At 36.8% G+C, this 20170-nt stretch overlaps 3 protein-coding genes and 1 pseudogene across 7 annotated transcripts in view; 1 reads left to right on the top strand and 3 right to left on the bottom strand.

Moving 5' to 3' along the window:
- LOC103718176 (uncharacterized) overlaps positions 1-12906 on the bottom strand; it is a 74310-nt gene extending 61404 nt beyond the window's left edge. The window contains exon 1 of the mRNA XM_088711792.1: positions 12891-12906. The gene's annotated coding sequence lies outside the window, so the exon portion shown is untranslated. The remainder of the gene's footprint in view (positions 1-12890) is intronic.
- LOC103718171 (EID1-like F-box protein 2 pseudogene) lies at positions 1335-10626 on the bottom strand (annotated as a pseudogene). Its single transcript, XR_015973395.2, has 4 exons — positions 10239-10626; positions 9397-9500; positions 8502-9276; positions 1335-5579 (listed from the first exon to the last, which is right to left on the bottom strand). The product of XR_015973395.2 is annotated as an EID1-like F-box protein 2 pseudogene (transcript).
- On the top strand, positions 2650-5006 carry LOC103718170 (uncharacterized). Its single transcript, XM_017845475.4, has 4 exons — positions 2650-2890; positions 3106-3439; positions 3544-3625; positions 4815-5006. The coding sequence occupies exons 1-4, from the start codon at positions 2650-2652 to the stop codon at positions 5004-5006; spliced, it is 849 nt and encodes a 282-aa protein (XP_017700964.2).
- Positions 12907-13898: 992 nt separating the features above from the next.
- Positions 13899-19002, bottom strand: LOC103718172 (uncharacterized). Of its 4 annotated transcripts, none has more exons than XM_017845484.5 (3): positions 18850-19002; positions 16648-16711; positions 13899-15984 (listed from the first exon to the last, which is right to left on the bottom strand). In XM_017845484.5, the coding sequence occupies exon 3, from the start codon at positions 15934-15936 to the stop codon at positions 14098-14100; it is 1839 nt and encodes a 612-aa protein (XP_017700973.3). In that variant the 5' UTR covers positions 15937-15984; positions 16648-16711; positions 18850-19002; the 3' UTR covers positions 13899-14097. The 4 variants fall into 4 exon arrangements, with proteins under 4 accessions (XP_017700973.3, XP_017700972.3, XP_088567917.2 ...); XM_017845483.5 differs by having other exon boundaries at positions 18627-18985; XM_088711791.2 differs by lacking the exon at positions 16648-16711 and having other exon boundaries at positions 18850-18982.
- Between the last annotated feature and the right edge of the window lie 1168 nt (positions 19003-20170).

Raw genomic sequence — 20170 nt, 5'->3', positions numbered from 1 at the left:
TGCATGATAGATGATTGTTATCTCATATGATTGAATAATAATCATGTTTACAGTAAATAGCATCAAACAATTAGCGATGGATCAAATTAATGCTTTTCTGAATTCGATTTGGCATATTAAATTTAGGTTTGATTGGCTAGGAGGCATCATACTTCTACCTTCCCAAATTGCACCACCAGAGTTAGAACATCTCTCTTACTGCAATAGCCAATGTATTGTTTCTTTTTTCAAAACTGCAATAGTATACTTACAAATTTGAAAGAAATCTAAACTTCATGTAGGAGAAAGGATGAACAAAAGAAAGAATTTCCAAATGAAAAATTAAAACCATCCATACTTTCCCACATGCAGTGTAGCATTGTTCGCGCCCAATACTAGTTCATTATAATGCAGTAGTGCCATATAGTCACTTCAGTTTTTTTCTTATATACGCATTTGTTTATTTTTATTATAATTTGAACTTCTTGAAGCCATCTGTGTGTGAAGCTTTTGAAGATTTCCACTGTTCTTCCTCCATGAGCTGACCGTCCTCTAATTATAACGAGAAAAATGAATCACCCATCAATATCATTGCTTCATTTTCTTTAGACTTCTCTTTGTCCAATCTGTTCTAATCAGTTTCCTCTTGCCCTTCATGGTCACTGACTTCTTCTTCAGGTTCTCTACTTCATAGCATCTTTGATCACATCCATCATCTTCGCAAACAAAGAACATGCATCGTACACACCAAGATCTTATTGTATATGCTAATGGCAGTCAAAGTGCCACTAAAAGCGAAACCGGCAAAGAAAGGGAGGAGAAAATGTTACAAAATGGACCAACCCAGTGCAAGTGGTGGGCATTTTCAGATAGTATCAAGAATCTAATTCCCTGTGAGTCCTCATCCTAAAAGCCTCAACAAGATCAAACCTTGGAACTTTATTCAGATAAAGCTTCCTTGGTTTGAGGGGAGTTCAAACTCTTAAACGAGATAGCATTGGATCCATCAATGCAGGGGAGAGAAAAAAAATAGAAGTATATATATTCACATCTGAAAACCAGTGAAATCAAGCACTTCCATTTTATACCCGATGTAGCAGAAGATCAATATTGATCAGCTTCCTGCAGTCACATTTTTGTTAAGGGTGATATTTTTCTCTGTACTTTTCAATGGTTTCCCGTCAATCATAATCCTAAATAAAGGGATATAAAGGTTCCTTTCTGAATGAAACTCTTTCACCAAACAATGAAAGAAATGCCTGGCATTTTTTTTTATATATTCCACAGACAACAAACCTCTCTCTTTTTTTTGGAGACAGGGTTGTAGCAAGGGAGCAAAAAATAAGCAAGAAGAATTGAACACCAACAACCATATTCTCCCTAAGCTTTTCACAATGTTCTTTACAAGCAAAAGATGAGAAAAGTGAAAGGAGCATACTTCTCAGCCTTAAAGCTATCTTTTTTTAGCCAAGGCAAAAGCCAACAGCATAAAGACAGGAGCTGAAACCTAGCCCAATGGAGAAGAGGGATCCCTTCCTTCATCCACCAGCTTTACAATACATATCAGCACTTGCATAGCAAGAATACCTCACCTTGCTTGTTCCCCCCCCTTGTTCCCTGTTCATCAACAGTTAAAGAAACAAATAAACTACCGATGCTGACTTTGCTTCCAAGCTTGGCCTTCAATAAAGTCCCACAGATCTCTTCCTCCTGCGCCAATCCATCAAACTCCTGAGGGCTCCAAACATAAACTGCATTAGATCACCAGAATGGACAATTTGTTCAAACAACAAAGGTAATTTCCATCAAACAGTATGGCACTGCTCTCATGATATTCATTAGTATGGAACTTTTTTTCGTGATATTCATATGCATTATCAAAAATATATCAGAGCTCATAAAACTGCTCTGAAAAATGACAACACAAGCTGCTATTTTAATGCTTATGCAACAAACTAATCTGCATGCCTTCTATTCCTGCTGCCTTCTTTGTATTAATTCATCTCCTGATTCAGACATTAATTTCTTGTTAGGGTTTAGAAGGGAAAACTGAGGACGATTGCTATAATATACAAGAAGGAAGGAAACCACCGCAAAAGAAAGTGTCCTTCAGGGAAGGTATTGATATCTGATTGTTCCTTTCAACTCTCTCAGTCAAATATCGAATTGCAAAAAGCCAATGCTTACAGTAATAAAATTTAATTTTTTATTGTTTTCAAAAAAAGCAATTGATGTCATCCGTCTTTCAAGCCACTTGTGAACATAATTACCAGAAGCTGATCTTTTCTTCAGGATGACCATCCCCGTCTATACATAGCCCACATAACTCATACAGGCAATTACCCACCACTTGGTTGGCCAACTGTAGTTTGTTTCTAATATTTAGATTTATTCCCTTTCTTTCACCTAATTACCAGCACATTTTCCCATCAAGCACACAATTAGTTCACAATAAGAATAGAAATTGTATTTTCTTTTTGATTATCCTTATTAAGAAAAATGCATGCATCTCTTTTGCAATGCCATACAAGTTCTCGACTTTTAACTTGAATATATGCAACAATATGATTTGTGGTCATGCTCTGGAATAAGTAGCAAGGGAACAAAAATTTTGTTTATGCAGAAGGAAAAAAGACTCAAAACTGGTTCCAGAGGTCATTCGCTGGCCAAATGAGTGAGGTAAAAGATGGAAGGGATGGTGAGTTTGAGACTGCAATTGCAGCATCTGCATATGCTATCACATTACAGGAAGAAAGTTCACTGAACCAGAAAAGGTCCGTTGAAGAATTGGGAAGCCCTTTAACTAAGACCAAAAGCAAAAGGGAAGAAAGCATAAATAAGTTAAGTGATAGCAGCAAAATTTCCAGATGGTTCAGTGGTAAGGAGGCAAAAGAAGATAGGAAATCATCAGGTACATTTTTATTGTCTTTCCACTATACAAAATTCACTAAAACAATGCATAGTCAATGTGGTAACCAGTTACCAACTCAAATTATATGTTAGTTAACACAGCTGCATGTGGCACCAACTTTCTCATAATAAATGCAAAACAAAAAAATGAAAAAACAACTAAGCATGAGCTCTAAAAGGAGAGTTTCTCTATTTAACAAGTAACAATCCACACAGTTTCAGATGATAGTTCGATCAGAAAGTCAGCAACATTAGGCCAAAGGCTGCTGGAAGATTCTGCTGCTGATCACAAAGTGACAGAAAAGAAAATGCATACCACTCCTACCATCAAGAAAACTCCAACTTTCTCTGACAGTTATCTAAATGAGACGGGTAGCAAGAGAATTGATTTTGGAAAAAATCAAGGGGGGCAACAAGCACCATCTGCAAGAAAACCTACAGCTCCATTTTGTAGATTCAGAAATGCCCGTAGGAAAACAACCGACTCTACTATATTGGAATCAAAAGCAGACGCCTGGGAAAAAGCAAAGATGGCTAAGATAAAAAGACGGTGATCTGATGATTTTTAATGATCATTCAACATAATATAAAATGCTTTGGTATCACGGCATCATGTTCCAGCGAATTAATTTGCGTACAACATGCCTTTTTCAGGTATGAAAAGATGAATGCCACCATTTTGGAGTGGGAGAATGAAAAGAAGATGAAGGCCAAATGCCAATTGAACCGAAAAGAGGTTTAACTTGACTATCCTAGAATTTATGGTGCAATGATTACATTTCACTTTTGCTTTCCCCTTTCTAGCTAAAGGCCACAGCTAACCCAATTATATATTTGTATCTGGACCGTAATGGTCCTGACCCCTTGATGAACCGCAAGCTTGGTTGATAAAACTGGAAGAAATGCCAGCTGACATCAATCACTGAACAATAGACCAAGATAAACAGTTGCATAACAAGTCAACCAGAAATCAAGATTCCTAATACACTTCAAAGGAGACAAGAACATGACCTCTCTGAGGAGAAAAATGGATGAAGTTCCAGTTCTTCCATAACTTGCTCTTACTAAAAGACTGAACAAAGTCCAATTTGAGAAATGATCATTTGGAAGTATAAATCCTATAGGTCAATGCACTGAAATAATCACATCAATTTCCAAACACTATTTGTTGACTCCTATAACAAAGCAGCCAACATCTCACTAGCATCTAAATTTCACATGAACTATCAGTGCCTTTTGGCCCACATGTCTAGGAGCATATAAATCCAAATGATGACCAATTCTTTTTCTCCAGTGCTCTTCAAGCAATATATCATTATGTAAGCATCTCCTCCATACAAAATAGCTTGCCAAATTTAATAAAGCTCTAATATTCTTTTCCGCCAAAGTTTGTTTCACTATCAACACTTCTTGCTTGGCTAGAGTATGCCAACTTTTGTAAGAGCCCACTCACAAATTTGCTCCATGTTCTTTGATACCCAAAGTATGTTCATTCTTGTTCATGCTCACACTCAGAAACACTTCAAGATGACTTTCCCCCACCTAGAAGCATGTTTAAACACTATGTTATTCGTCACGTTCCATGCATTCTAGAAAAGCTAAGAATCTTATAGGAAAAAATCCCTAATAAAGAATCTTGCCAAAGTGCCTTAAAACAACAAGAATGTTCTTTAACTTAAGCTCCAGATGCAGTCATTTCCCCAGAAGGTCATCCTAATATTATCCTTCTCATATAAACTCTGCACTTCTTCTGGTAACCTCTACACCATCACTATCAAGTTCAGAGCCACATATCCTGTGGGTCAGATAATAGAAAATGGCAATGTTCAAACAATTTTAAGAATACTAGCAACATATAGCACATGTATGATGCCATAGACAAAAAGGTTAATTCTGAACCTAACTACTTTTTGCCAAATTTGCAGGGGGAATTGGAAAGGAGACGAAATAGAACATTACAAGAACATCGTAATGAAATGTTTAGGATTGATAAAATTGGAAGTGGAGCAAGAGCTATGGCAGAAGAAAGAAAAAGAAATGATGAATATAAGGCAATTGAGAAGGCTAACAAGATGAGATCGACAGGAAAAGTTCCCCATGCATGCCCCTGCTTATGATTAATCACCTAAACAGTAGAAGCAGCACAACCAGATGATATCACATCCGTATTATTTGAAGGGAATTTGCTTTCCAAGCTTCTGCTAAGCCAAGCATAAAAAGTAGAACATGGCAAAGAAGCTAGAAAGAATCATATATTGTATTGAAAATTTGGAAGTCATGCATATAACATACAAATATCCCTTGAAATTAGCAAATGAAAATGAAAGCAAGTGTCATGCCCCAAATCCGGAGCATGACATAACCGTACTACCGAGGAGTACAACCCACAATAACACGAAGCCAAACATTATATCTTAGATTTCAAATCCATCTTAACTTCCAAATTCATCTTAAAGAAAATAGAATAAATATGAATCCAATTTTATTATCCATTAAATGCAACCAATATTGGCTCAGAGCATCTAAATCCAAACTTAAATACCAAATCCATAATCTTCAAAATTTAGAAAATTATTGAGCTACAAATCCATAATCAACTGAAGAACTAAAATTCTGCTATATAGATCGCCAAGCTTGCTAGCACGAACTCGAAGTCTGAACCATCCTTCGTTCCTATTGACCCTATTCTCCTACAGAGAGAAAAATAAAAATAGAGATATATGAGTGACATAGCTCAGTAAGTAAATCTTACATTACCTTATCGGATCAAGTATAAGCTTTTTCATATCAATGCATTATTTAAAAAAAAATAACAGATATTACAAAATAAACCATTTCATAGTACAGTATATTAAAACAAGTCATAAAGCAAATCATGCATGAACAAATCATTCATATTTCATAAATATAGTTCCAAATTTATTTTGAAAATAAATACATAAATCATTCTTTTATCATTTAGCCATATCATAGTTCATAACATTGCTCACAGATATTCGTGCTACGGCCACTTTATACTAGTGACAAGGCTCGTGTTCATAATCGACATAGATTCATGTTTCGTATGCCAACTTTATACCTGCCGGCAAGGCCTGTGTTCGTATAGATGCTAACTTCGGATTCGATTTTCTCAATTCTAGAAATCATACATAGCTATCTGAGAGCTTTGTAAGAGCTTATATCTTTTTCTTAAAATATACACATAAATAGATGAAAAACACTAAATGACATGATCAGATTCATATTTCATAATAAAACTATTTTTATTAAAATATTCATGAAACTATTTTTCATAAAATATAATTTTCATAACACATAAGCTGATCCATAATTTTAAGAAAACATGACATCTTTGTTGGCAATATCATATGCATGGAAAACATGATAATTTAAAAATAATAAGAAGTATAAAATTTACTTGCCTCTTTTGTCTTAGACTGTCAGACTTCACTGGGCGACTCTGCTAGACCTATTAAAAATATTAACAGTAAAATTAATTTATAATTGATGACTTTAATAAAATAACACGAGAAGACTTGACCGAGCATACAATGGTCTCGAGTAAGTCAGGTCTAGACAATTTACTCAATGAATCGGACTCAATCATGCCAAGATCAATCAACGAGGTTCATCAATAGGGTTTCATTCAGCAGGGCCAGAGTGATCAGTCTAGTAGGTGGCCCAGGCACTAAGACAATTTAGGGGCTCTTTTCAGGGATCAAATCGGATTCATAGATCAGGTCAATAGGACCCTGTACTAAGATCCATAGGTCTCCTAAAGAGAGGGATGGGCTCTCCCTCTCCTCTTCTTTCTTTCTTTCTTGGTGAACAGGGGAGAAAGAGAGTGGACTGGTGGTTGCGGTCATGGTAGGGGTCAATGCCGGAGGTCCGACAATACAATCGAAGGTTCGACTGCAAGTGGTGGCGGTTGGTAGTGATCGGTGGCCGAAAAAGAGAGGATGATGAAAAATAGGGACAGAACAGAGATGGTCTTGGATCGGTGGATTCGTGTCCTTGCCCGCTCACCGGTGTCCGGGGCTCCGACATCGGTTAGAGGCCGACACAAGGGAGAGGCCGAGAGCTTTGGCGACAAGTGTTGGCGACGGTGGTCGGAAAAGGAAAAAGGACAGGTAAAAATAGAAGAAAAATAGGATCCCCTTTTGTTGGTCAATTTTCGGCCAATTTCTCGGCTGGCGGCCGTGATTCCGAATTGTGGGAAGAAAGAAGAAAAGAGAGGAAGGACAAGGCGTTACCTCGGCTCCGGCGGCAGCCCCGATTTCCAGCGAGCACAATAACGGGCAGCCGCGAACTCAACGAAAAAAAGAAGGAAGAAGGAGAGGAAAAGAGGAGGATTGCTCGGGATGGAGAGCTCTGGAGGGAGAGAGCTCTCCCTTTATACAGGAGCCCTAGGGTCCTGGCGACCCTAGGACTCCGACTCCTAGTCGAAGTCACCAAAGGAGAAGAAGACTCCCTTTGGGAGTCTTCCGCTTGGCCGCTCCATGGGCCCTGTCGGGCCAATCGAGTGGATTGGTCCTAGACTGGGCATTCACAACAAAAGCTCAAGATACCAATGAAAATGAAGAATGCACATGCTTCCAAGCAGAACACAGAACAATTTATCTCAGGGATGCCAAAATGCCATAAATCTACATATGCAGAGCACATTTGTACACATGGAGATGGAATACATTATGATAATTCAATTCCAGTGATGTTGGACTACAACTATCACGTGAATCCTTTCATTTGAAGTAATAAATAGAATGACAGACTAAGAACAGCTTTCTGTCTGCTTGCAGATCCAAAAGACAAACTCCTATATGATCTACATACCCTATTACATATGATAGTAAGAGAAAATCTACCAACTCTTTCTTGAACAGTAACCAACATGATCCACAATGTAATACACCAACACAAAGAGAATCTTAATCTTCAACACTTGGAAATCTGTTCATCAAAGGAATAACATTTAAAGGATATTTAGAAGAAAAAGAGATCAGAAAGTTCACCAAAGCATCAAATCAAAGAATTAATTCATAAATCATGTACTATACATATTCAAAGTTTTTTGAATTTGGATTTGGATCACGTTTTTTCTCTTTTTAGCATGGATACTCAAGTCAGTTCCATCATAACGAACCACATAACAGATTAATTAGACCACGAAATCTCAAATATATAAACATAACCTTCATGGTGGTAATTTTGATATGCAGTCATTACTTCCAATAACATCAGCAAACTGAGAAAACTTGATTAATAAGAATAGTGAAAATTATTTTGGAGAAACTAATACAATACTGCAAGGTGAAATTGCAATTATTTGAAATTTAAATAACAGCACAAATAAATGAACATAAGATTTGGGAAAGCTCCTTGCTAAAGCCAATCTTTTTTTATTTCTTATTTATTTTTTTTTTAAAGTTTGTAGCATATTCACATAGTTGCATGGACAATTAGATTTACATGGAATTAGATACATATTAGTGAGGCTATGATACCTACATGTTACATACTTTGTAATGCACAAAATGTGGAGATTCAGTGGACTATTCATGTTCCTATAAAATTTAAATCGTGGTGAGAAGACAGAATAATCAGGAGGATACCTGCATCAAATTCTGAGCATCACTGCTACTCTGAAGCCTCCTCAGAATCTGAGAGGGGTAAGAGAGTGCATATTCTGAGCATATGCCCGTTGAGGCATACATAATACTCTATGCAATCATCATAAGCACCTAACCTCCTGGCAGCACTTCTTGGTATCATGTTTGCTTGCAGCATGCTCCACAGCATTGCTTTACAGTATGGACACACCTCTGTGGGATGAAACTTGGATTGCCTGTCAATCAGCATCTTCCTAACTCTCGAAACAGAGAATGACTTGAAGACACCACGGAAAAAGCCCGCATCACCTTCCTCTCCCTGATCAAGATGCTCACAAGGGTCTGATACATGCAACACATCTGTTCTGCATTGTGGAATAAGAAAACTTTTCCCCGAAGTCCTAGAAAACCGAGTCCTGTAAACAAAGTGACCTGGGATATGGATGGTATTAAACAGACCCCGCTTGCTGCATCCTGAACAATAAATCAGAAGCTTCCCAAGTGATTTCCAGTTTCCATCAACACTGTGGCTTCCACTGGATTGCAAATCTAGCATCATCTTTGATGCACTTGTTCGGCAAAACTCCTTCCACAGAACCCGCCTAGCAATCTCATCAAACTATTTGCAAACACATGACATCACGGCAATCAATCTGGGGTTCCAATTTAGGTGTTGAAACACAAGAAAGATTGCATCCTCCCTCAGATGACCTTTCATACATATACACGTCGATGAGTGTGTGCAGCAGTGCTGCTTTGCTACCAACATCATTCCACCCTGATAATAATCGGAAAAGCACAAATCACACTCTCATATCCCAATCCTGCTTAAATTCCAAAATAAATTTCAAAAAAAAAAGCACCACAATTTACTAACTGATCAATCTTGACACATTACCCCAAAAAAGAGGGGAAGTCAATTTGTTGATGACTCTTAGTTTGGCCCACAGCAACTGATGGTGGTTAAGATCAAAAAGTTTCATCCATGTCATGCATCATAACCTTCACAAGAACAATAGGCATCAACAGGAAACCTTCATCAAATGCTGCATGTGTACATCCTTACTGGATTAAAATAGAAATATATCCTATTTAATTTAATGTATCTTTATGCTTCAGGTTCAAAGGATTAAGCATATAAATAAGATTTGGATGGAGGTAAAAAATTGATTCATCAAGCTTTCATTTTTTAAATGAAATCTCATCCATAAAAGAAAAACATAATTATCACACTCATACATTTATCGCAGGTCGTTAATCAAAATTCCATCATTCGACACTCTTTCACTATCAAAGTTTATAGGAAAATAATAGTAGGTTTCCAACTTCAAAGTCTCATATCGCAGCCAACGAGAAGGGAAAGAAAATCTTCAATCCATTTTTTCCAGGTTCACTAAAAATAATTTCACAATCGAATCCCATATCTTCGTGCACACCCATGCTTCCAATCCATGATAATTCCAGCATTCCTCTCCGATTCCCTATTCCAACGATTCCCAATGCGTGCAAGACTCGCATCCCATTTTCCCCTCCCCCACGATTCCCAAAACAAATACCCCAAGCCCAATCAAAAACCTTACGCAAAATCATCTATCCGTCAGCTATACTTAAAAAAAATCCCACACAAAATAGTGTAAGTTTCTCAAACCCCCACCCACCCACCCCCCAAAAAGGCACAAAAATAAGCAAAAAAGGCGACATTTTTCGCCAAAAAAGCACAAAACTTAATCAATCTCTCACCTTTGCAGAAGAAATTCCTCCTCCTTTCCCTTCTTCGCATCGAAGAGCGCAAGAAAAGGAGAAAGCTGCCTCTCTCTCTCTCTCTCTCTCTCTCTCTCTCTCTCTCTCTCTCTCTCTCTCTCTTATCCTCCCTCCTCTCTCTCTCTCTCGCTCTCCCTCTCCCTCTCCCTAGCTCTAGAGCTCAGCGAGAGAGAGAACTAAGAAAGATCAGGGCTCGCATGGCGACAGGGAAGGACGGTTGATACAACCCACTCGCGAATAGAACAATTCCGAAAATGCCACCCTATCCACGAGACAAGCACCAAGACATTTGTCGCTTTTCTGGGGGTGTTTGCGTCTTAATAAAAAATTCCGTCACCCCATCTCTCACTAGCCTTCTGGCTGGAGAGGAGAGCGAGAACGGAGGCTTAGAGGCTCGGAGATGTTCCATTGTGTCCGCGGTGCACAGTTTCTAGCGTGCACGTGCACTGCAAAAGGCTTCTCTTTTTTTTTTTTTTCTTTTTTTCTTTTTTTTTTTCCCGCTAGACCTAGTGGTTCATATAACATGTATATGGACGCACTCAATAAAATCAAAAAATAGAATATCTTAGAGCTTTCGAGGCAGCTCCCCATCCTTCATCTACAGGATGCTATCGGAATGGTTATCCACATAGATAGCCACCCAATCTATAGCTTCATTGGCTTCTCTAAATACATGCTTCACCTGGACAACCCTTTCATCCCTCATCATTTAGAACCAATCAACCAACTATTTTCTCTGAACAGAAGATAGCCATTTCACCTATGAAACTCAATAACTGCAATAACTGCAGGCCAAATATTAAGTTTCCTTTGCGCAAACAAAAAATTTCATAGCCACACGTCATAAAACACTAATAATTACCTACTTGCGACCTTAACGGGAGAATACTTATAAAGTACTGAAGAGATGGCACATAGAGTGTTTATTATAGTCAAAAAGTTCATTATTATTTTATGATATTTTTATGTTTTGATCCCTATAACTAGATTTTTGATTTCTTCTTACTTCAAATTTAACACTAGGTTGCATATTCAAACCTTATTATAGATATATAGGGAAGCTATGATGTTATTCTAAATAAGGATGGCAATCAGATCGGATTAGATAAAGTACAGATTGGATCGAATATAAGATACATCAAAAATATGTCAACTTAAATCTGATTTATTTATTAAACAAGGTAGATGTAAATCTGGTTCTGACTATTTTATTAAACGGGTAATCTAGCTCGATGTACAGTAAGTTTAAACAAGTTAAACAGTTAAATATTGCCACCTCTATTTTTAAATAGGTAATATTTGTTAATGTTTTCTTATTAATGCTAACCATTATTCTCCCCTATCTATTTTATTCCTACTAGTATCTTTGGGCAGGTGAGAGGGTGTATTCTTAGAATCCGAAGTACAAGGGATCGGACCACTGAGTTAAATGATATCTATTCAACTACCATCTTTGCTGACATCAAACCGCCCAAGCTAGTGAAGCCACATCTAAACAACTTGGCCGGCTGTGACTCCAAGTTGGGGAGTAGATGGGCTGTCAAGAAAGTCTGCATCAAAATCTTTCCTTTTTTTTTTCTTTTGAACATAGTATAAGATAATAAGATGGTTGGTGCGATTTAAAGAGACCTGAGGGACTTGCTCTAGAGTAAATTTCTATGGTAGAAAGCTTGTAATGCGGGCATAAAGAAGAGCAATATTCTATATGCAGCCATGGCTTTTCCTTGAACGATTTAATCTGAAAACCTGATAGAACCTCTTTAACATTGTTTTTATTTCTTTTTTTTATTTTAAAAATAGAATCATAGAATCAAGGAAAATTATGGTTAAGTATTATTATTTTTATTTCTATTTTAAAAATATATTTTTTTATTTTGTAAAAAAAATTTACTTTACTATTTTTAAAAATAAAAAACTCATACTACTACCATCGGCACAAAGCTCATCATTGCTACTATTGCTGAAGCTATTATCTCCATCATCTCCACCACCACTATCGCCGCCACTCTACCACCATTATCTCTACTACGATGATCACCACCACTACAACCAACACTGTCTCCACCATTGTCGCCACCACAACTACTATCATTGTCACAACTGTTATCGCCACTGCTACAGCGATCTCTATCAGGCCTATACTACATCCCACCACCATTATAGCCACGAGCACTATATTATCTATGTACCTAAAACCGCTCTCGTCGCCACCACCATCCCTATACCTCGCTGTCGCTGTCATCACTATCATCACTACTACTATCTTCATTATCTCCACTATTACTACCACCGTCGTAGCCATCATAATCATATTTATATTATTAAAAATAATTAAGCACACCTAACATCTTTATATTTTTAAACTTTAAAAATAAAATTTATTTTTTTCTAAAATAAAAAAAAATGAAAATAGTACTAAACAGCACAAGGTTTTGAATTATATATTTATCTCCTTAAGTGAGGCAGCAAGCATTGCATTGATTTGAGGCCTACTAACCTTTTTGGAGTGTTTCAGAAGGAAATATCAAAGTTAAATAAAATTTAGAGGTGTGCAATCAGGAAAAAACTTAGCAACATCTGAGATCAATATATGGGCAATTGCAGGTTAGTTGAAGCTAATCACTTAAAATTGAGCACAGAAGTTCAGTATAGTAGTAATACTCTAGGTAGCGCGCACGCGCGCACACACACGTATATGTTTATATATGTGCGTACGTCAGCATATATAAAGTATTAATAACGAAAAACAAAATTTTGAATAATTCAGAAAGTTCTCCAAATTCAATGTAGACTATTTTGACTACTACAGATAGGGCTGAATAGGATCTAGAAGCAAAATCCATTACATCGAAAAGCTAAGTTGCAAATAAGGCTGCAAATAAGTCGAGTTGACCCATGACCCGACTTGACCCAACCCGCTCCAACAACAGACACTAGCTCACAGCAAGGCAACATGCAAGCCCTGTAAAGCTTTTTGGTCAGTCTACCTTTTGGTCCAACTTTCTTTAACATATGTTCCTTTATGCACAGAAAGACATACACCGTGCTTCCTGTTTACCTGAAAATCTCAACCTCGTTTGTCATAAAGTCATAAACTCAGAATGAGCTTTAACTTATCTAGATCACATATTTAATACATTCAGATAAAGGTTGGCAATCTAAGATGCATAGACTCATCAAATCTAATTCCCAAATTTTAAATAAAAGTCATGTGATAGTAAATCACAGGAGAAAAACTAGAAGCAGAACAAAGAAAACCATCACAATCCAAGATGCCTCATTCGATTTTGGTTGCCATCAATAAATAAATATGCACAGATGCACGTAACATAAATCACAAAACCAATCCCTCTCTGAGAAAATTGTTGATATTTGGCTGCCATTATTTATAAATATAAACGGAGTTACATGCATGTAATTTGCAAAATCCAACCTTATCTATAAAAAAAACCAGGCCAATTTGTTCATGGAATGAAATCCAAATATACTCATTCAAACATACCTTAATCCACCGAATATAAGCTTATTAAGTACAGTTCCAAGAAGAACCAAATCAGAATGAACTAAAAGATAATGAAGTCCTTTCCAGCAAAAGATATACCGCAAGACAGCAGAAAAATTTTGCAAACTCCAAACCTCTTCAACCCAAGTTACCACTTCATTAACAGATATGCACAAACCTCTCCACAAATCCAAGTTTATATATACTTGTAGAGTCGATCTTATTATGATACATATTCAAGAAATTCTGAGTTATATTTAACAATATACTATATTGCAGTCTGACCATGAGCATTCCAGTAATCTCCATGGAAAGACTTATCACTTAACTACCAACCTATGCTGTAGATGCCGGTTTGCTATCTTGGAGAGAGATCACAGTTTCGAACGCACCCACCAAAGCCTTCACCTTGCTCTTCCTGGTCTCTACGAGCTTACTTGCAGTTTCTTCAATCACGTTATTGAACAAACTTTGTGTCTCTTTCTTCCCCTGTGTATCTTGATGCCTCAGGACCACACCTAGAGCATCTGCATTGGGATCCTTCAAGACATCTATCCCATTCCTCCGCCTAAAACTTTTCCTCCCTGCTAGATGATTGCCATTTGGCTTCTCCCCCACCACTCTTACTCTCCTGAATATGAGCCTTCTTGGTCCATTGCTCTCAGCCAGAGGTTCAATTACTCTACCTCTCCTAAACTTCAACTTGGAAGGTTGATTACCATCTTCTGGGTGAACAGTTGCAGTCCTTCGTGGTCTCCTTCTGTCTTCACCCTTTGAAAGTTCATTGCTGCTTTTGCTTTCAGTTCCCACATCATCAAATAGTGATTCACTTGAGTTACTAAATCCAGACACACTTTCAGGTTCCTCTGCCTCTTCTTCATCATGTGACATTGATTCTAATGTCTGGAGGCCATCAGATATTTGTTGTGCGGAATCCAAATCAACATTCTCTTCTTTGGGCTCAATAACATACAATATTTTCTCCTCATTCCTGTCAATATCATGTTCTGATTTTTCAAACTTTTCTCCACTATCATGTGCAGTTTTTTCAACATTTTCTTGGCGCTTCACAGGAGGAGCGAGCTTCGCATTCCTATATTTCCTTGCTTTCAAGTTTGAGACACAATCAGCAGCAGACTTGGTAGGCAAAGAAGCTGTTGATGGCTTCAATACTTTCCTTTCTCCAACTTTTGTCATTCCAAGACTCATAGTCATCTTGTCCTCCCTATTCCTTCGACTCACCAGACATGCTGGATGAGTTAATGTAGATGCAGATTTTACCTCTGGAGTCTTCTTTTCCTTCAAAGAGATTTCAGGTTTAGCAGAGATGCCGATACTCTTGGGAGGCACCGACACCTTTTGCTTAATGATCATGGGTATAGCAGATGTCATGGGTTTCTTCACAGATATCTTCCTGAGCATTTTGGGCTTAACAGATGCTACTCCTTTCTTGGAAAGCAACACAGTGTTTTCCTTCATGGTACTACCAGGTTTCCCACATGCATCAACTTCATTGCCACAGTTCAGATCCTTTTGCTCCAAATCTTTGGGCTTGTTGAGGAATGTTTTTAACTGAAGCGGAGTCTTCTGTTTGATTGCCTGTCTCTCCTTTCTGCCAACTGTACTTAGGCTTTTTAACTTGATATGTTCATTTTCTGGTGATGGGGAAAGAATTGCCTGCTTGCTAGATGCACCATTATTCTGGCCAGGCGACAAAGTCTGCAACTTCTTGTTGACAGGATTGTCCAACAATCCAGGTCCCTTGGCTGTTGACAAAGCCTTCTGGTTGATGGCTTTTGGTTTATCAGGAAATCCAATTCTCTGCATAGATGAGGACTTCAGCTTACTTACAGGTTTCTTCCTTCTTTCTCCAAAATCCAAACCTTTTGCCTCATTTTGCTCTTCAACTATGACAAGATTATTTCTTGATCTGTGAAGAAAGGCTTGCTTTTCCTTTCCTTCAAAATCATGTTTCCTTCCATACTTACAAAAATCATGGCATGACTTTATAGAAGTTTGGAGATAGCGAGGAAGAGTCTTTTCATCACTGTTTGAAAAAGAAGGCGAACCTATGGGGGATGTTTTTCCTGTCGAAGTTCTCCTCACCCCTCCTATAGGCTTAATAACCTCTAGGGTTGCTAAGATAATACCCCTCTCAGTTGCCTCTTCATCCATTTGGAGAAGGTTAGGATCTTGATTTTTGGCAGTTAAGATTGCATGCCACTGCAAAAAGATTCACAATTCCGTTAGCAAACATGTTGGGAAGAAAATGAATGGAAGAGAACAATCTAAGGAAAAGGCATAGTTTTCAATAAATTATGTGATATTTCTAGCAATAAAGTGACTATATTTAATCAGCAAATATGATTTACAGGATATAGCGGGATACTGAAAAAAGCTTCAAAACATTCTTTCGTCTGCTAGGTTCAAACAATTAACATCCCGTATATATTGTGGATAACCAATGTCATTTCATTAAACTGAAATGAGCAGTTCGAATAAAATGCAAATCATTCAACAAGCTTTAGTTTTCAATGCTGGACCAACTAAGAATGCCTTAGGACTGTTCTAACTGATGCTCCAATCCAACATAACTCGCAAAGCAGGTTCATTAGAAACAAATAACCCAGTTGAGTATACAAGGATGCTGTTGAAATCACAGGTGCAAACTGGATGAATATCAATACACTAAAGTAAGGCCTTTTCAGTGAATATGTAGCAGACTATCATTAGGCATGTGTCCATTTTAACCTGATCTATCACATAAGAAAAAGTTCCATAGCAATCAACCTCCCCTCCAACACAAAAGGGAGGATGAAGAACATCTACCCACACACAAAAAAAAAGGGCAGAAAAATGAAGGCTGAAAGAGTTTCTTAGTGGTACCGTGTGTGTTATTCTGAAAGTGAGTTGAGGATGAGTGCTGTGAATCCTCTAATTGCTTCTCAACCTGAAACACAAATAATAAACAGAAAGAGATTCACAATCTCATCAGAACTTCTTCAGAAATCTAGTAAGCCATAAAAACATTTCTCTTTCTTTTTTATCAATCAGATGTTCATGCTGACACCAAGACAACCATCATTAATGAGCAATTATAGAAAGTAAATTTTCTGTTTATGTTGTTAAAATTAAACAAACTAAGAAAGGATAGCATGCAATTGTTTATTGAAAGATTAGACAATATTTTGCAGAATCATAGAAACACACAAGATGATAACAGACAAAGAATTATTGGTGTACAAAGGCCCACTTCAACCCCCAATATGACAAGAAGAAAACGAAAACAGAAAAGCAGAGCCCACCCATAATGTGAAGAAAGTATGGGTTAAAACATAAAGGCAATGAACTTCCGCAAACTTGCACCACCAATCAAGAGAAAAACAACCTTAAATCTTCATCTAACAATGGAAAACGAAAATAGAAGACAATCTTTCTATATAACATCGATAACATAAACCTGATCTTATTTTAGGCAAGAAAATTTGTCACACTAAGGACACAAAGGACACAAAGGGGAGGGGCAACATCATTTAAATTGAAAGGCAAACAGCAGCATTTTTCTCCTATCCAACATATTCCTTGTATGATACAACTGAAACAATTGTTGTTAATAAAATAAAACATTTGAAATTGCATAGTTCTGCAATCCATTTCAGTGAGTGAAAGAAAGAATGAAATATATTAAACTAAAATGAGAAAATTTCAAAATGTTTAGAATACTAAAATTCCCAAAACCAGCATATTGTGCATTTACAGCATTAAGATGATCACTCAGAAAAACTAAAATAAATGAACTGAGGTCATCTTTATCCAATAGACAGATCAGAGAAGGAAAGAGGGAAGCTGAAAATAAAGAAATATAAAAGAATCTTACTATCCTTTACAAATCAGGAAGACAAGAAAACATGAAAGGTAACAAAATATCACCATCTTTCTATAGATAATATGAGGAGATAATGCAATCTATTAAATCACAACAGCTTCAAGAACATAAATCCACTAAATCGAGAAACTAAGGGACCTCAAAACTAAAGAAACGTCACCATCATTCTACAAAGACATTATGGAGAGAATATAATATATAAAAAGACATCAAGTTTCAAGATCATGTGTCATCATCATTCACTATTCCCTGCCACTATGGAAAGAAATGAAACCCATTTAAAAAGCCTTGGAATAAAAAATATGCAATCTCTTCAACTAAATGGATTAACAAGTTTCAATGAGAAAACAGAACATGTTAAAACAGCAACAGCTTTCTACTGTACAAGAATCAAATCAATGACCTTATCTTGATCCAAAAGAAACCCATCAAGATCCAATCAGATCTCTTCACCACCAATAAGAAATCCAAAAACTCATTTAAGAGTAAAAACAGATTTCATCAATCATCCAAAAGCTTTAGTAAAGATCACCAGAAAGAAGCCAAGAACACGGAAAATCCCCATCTTAATTTCACCAAATTAGAAGATATATTCGTATACTCTTTCAACTTACATAAAGCTCAAGAAACAGGAATCATGATTGTATCTTTCAACACTTCACCAGCACTCAAAGAAATACAAAAAAGCAAACACTCCAATATATATATATATATATATATATATATATATATATATATATATATATATATATATATATATATATATATATATATATATATATATATCCAACCTTTTATCTATAAAACAAATAAAGACATAAAAAAAGAAGGTTACGGATCACGACAAGCATCAAATCCATCAAGACCGCACCTTTAGGCAATTCTCAGCACCAGAAAGAGAAAAAAAGAGCAAAAAAAACAAAAACAAAAGAGATCTTTCGAGCTCAGAAAAAGTCGAAAGCACGCATCAAGATCGTACCTTTCGGCGATCCCAACACCAGAAACCTAAGAGGGAGGAACCCAACTGAGGACTCCCTCCCCTCCTTCCTCCTCGGAAAGAGAAAGACCGAGGCTGGTCTCCTCCCTCTCAGGGATCGTGCAAGCAACCTCGGCGTTGCTTTAAGAGTAAAGATTGTGAGTTTGTTGGGGAGAAGGAAACTGAAGCTAGCGGAAAGGAGCGGAGAGAAGGCGTCGCCACAAACCTGATTAAACGGTCGGAAATGGCTGTTGGAATTTGAGAGACTTCGATGCCCAACACCTTCTAAAGTCTCTCCTCGCTGAACAGTCCAACTTCTTGCTCTTTCTCTCTCTAGATTCTCTCCCCTCACTCTCTCTCTCTCTCTATGTTTGCTAATAAAAGGAAAAAAATAGGAAAAGTTAAATTTAGGGTCTTATTAGTTGAAACCATGGCTTGCCCACCAAGGGGTGGTGGGGAACGTGAGGCTGGGGATTATTTAGGTTCGTTTTGGTGTCTTTGATAAGTGGGGTTAAATTATTGTTCATTGTTTGCTTAGCAAGTTGGGTTAGGATTTAAGAAGGGTTTCGGCTTTTAATTAGCTTAGTAACTTTAATTTCATGAAAAAAATTTTGCATGAATATTTTCCTAAAAATTTAAAGTTATATAAATACTTTTTTAAAATTTATATTTATTTCTGCATCCTCATCAAACATTATTTTTCCGTAAATATCTTTAATATAATGATTCTTCTAACACCGTTCCATATTTATTTTAATTAAAAATAAAATAAAATTTTAAAATTATTTTTTAATCTTCTATTGCGACCGTCTTATAAATATTTCTTTTTACACATCTACCTATTAAGAATATTTTAGTCATTTTAATTTGAAACCATTAAGTTTTTAGCGGCGTTAGATAGTGTGGGTATTTATGCAAAAATAAGGATAAAAAAGATAAAATAGCAAAATATCAATTTTAAGAAGGTATTAATGCAATATTCAATATTTAGGAGGATATTTATGAAAAAAACTTTTTCATCAAAACACCTTTGAAAGGATTGTGATGTTGATAGATGGGTGCCTGCCATAATTAAACATCTTGTATAGGTGGACTTGGGTAATGAGATTGGTGTGCCCAAAAATGCTATTCCTAGGTGTGATCCCAAATCAAATGTTGATGTGGCAATGCAAGCAATTGGCTATGGCTTATATGCAAGGTCTGCATTAGCCTTGAGCATAAATGATCTTTTCTAGGTTGGCATTAGCCAAAAAAAAAAAACTACTATTAAAAATTTTAAATTAATTTTCTGATTTCTCTGGATTTCTTTTTTAATATTCATAGGTAAAAAAAAAAAAGCTCTATGAGACATATTATGCTAGCGAAGAAGGTTCAAGGGCGGCGCGAGTCAAATTCAACAAGTAGCCAATCCAATGAGGACTCCGGGCTTGTGGGTTGTGCATAGAATTTAGGGAGTTTGATTCTATCATGGTAGACTTGAAATCTCTTAGATATGGAAAGATTTGGCTAAAAATATAGTGTTGCATGCAACTTGAACAAATCCAATC

This window comes from Phoenix dactylifera, chromosome 15, assembly GCF_051530095.1.
Source record: "Phoenix dactylifera cultivar Ajwa chromosome 15, Ajwa_hap1_PhDact_Kaust_v1.1, whole genome shotgun sequence".
NCBI classification, from domain to species: Eukaryota; Viridiplantae; Streptophyta; class Magnoliopsida; order Arecales; family Arecaceae; genus Phoenix; species Phoenix dactylifera.
Note: the sequence above shows the minus strand (reverse complement) of the source record. Positions and strands in the feature narration are given on the sequence as shown.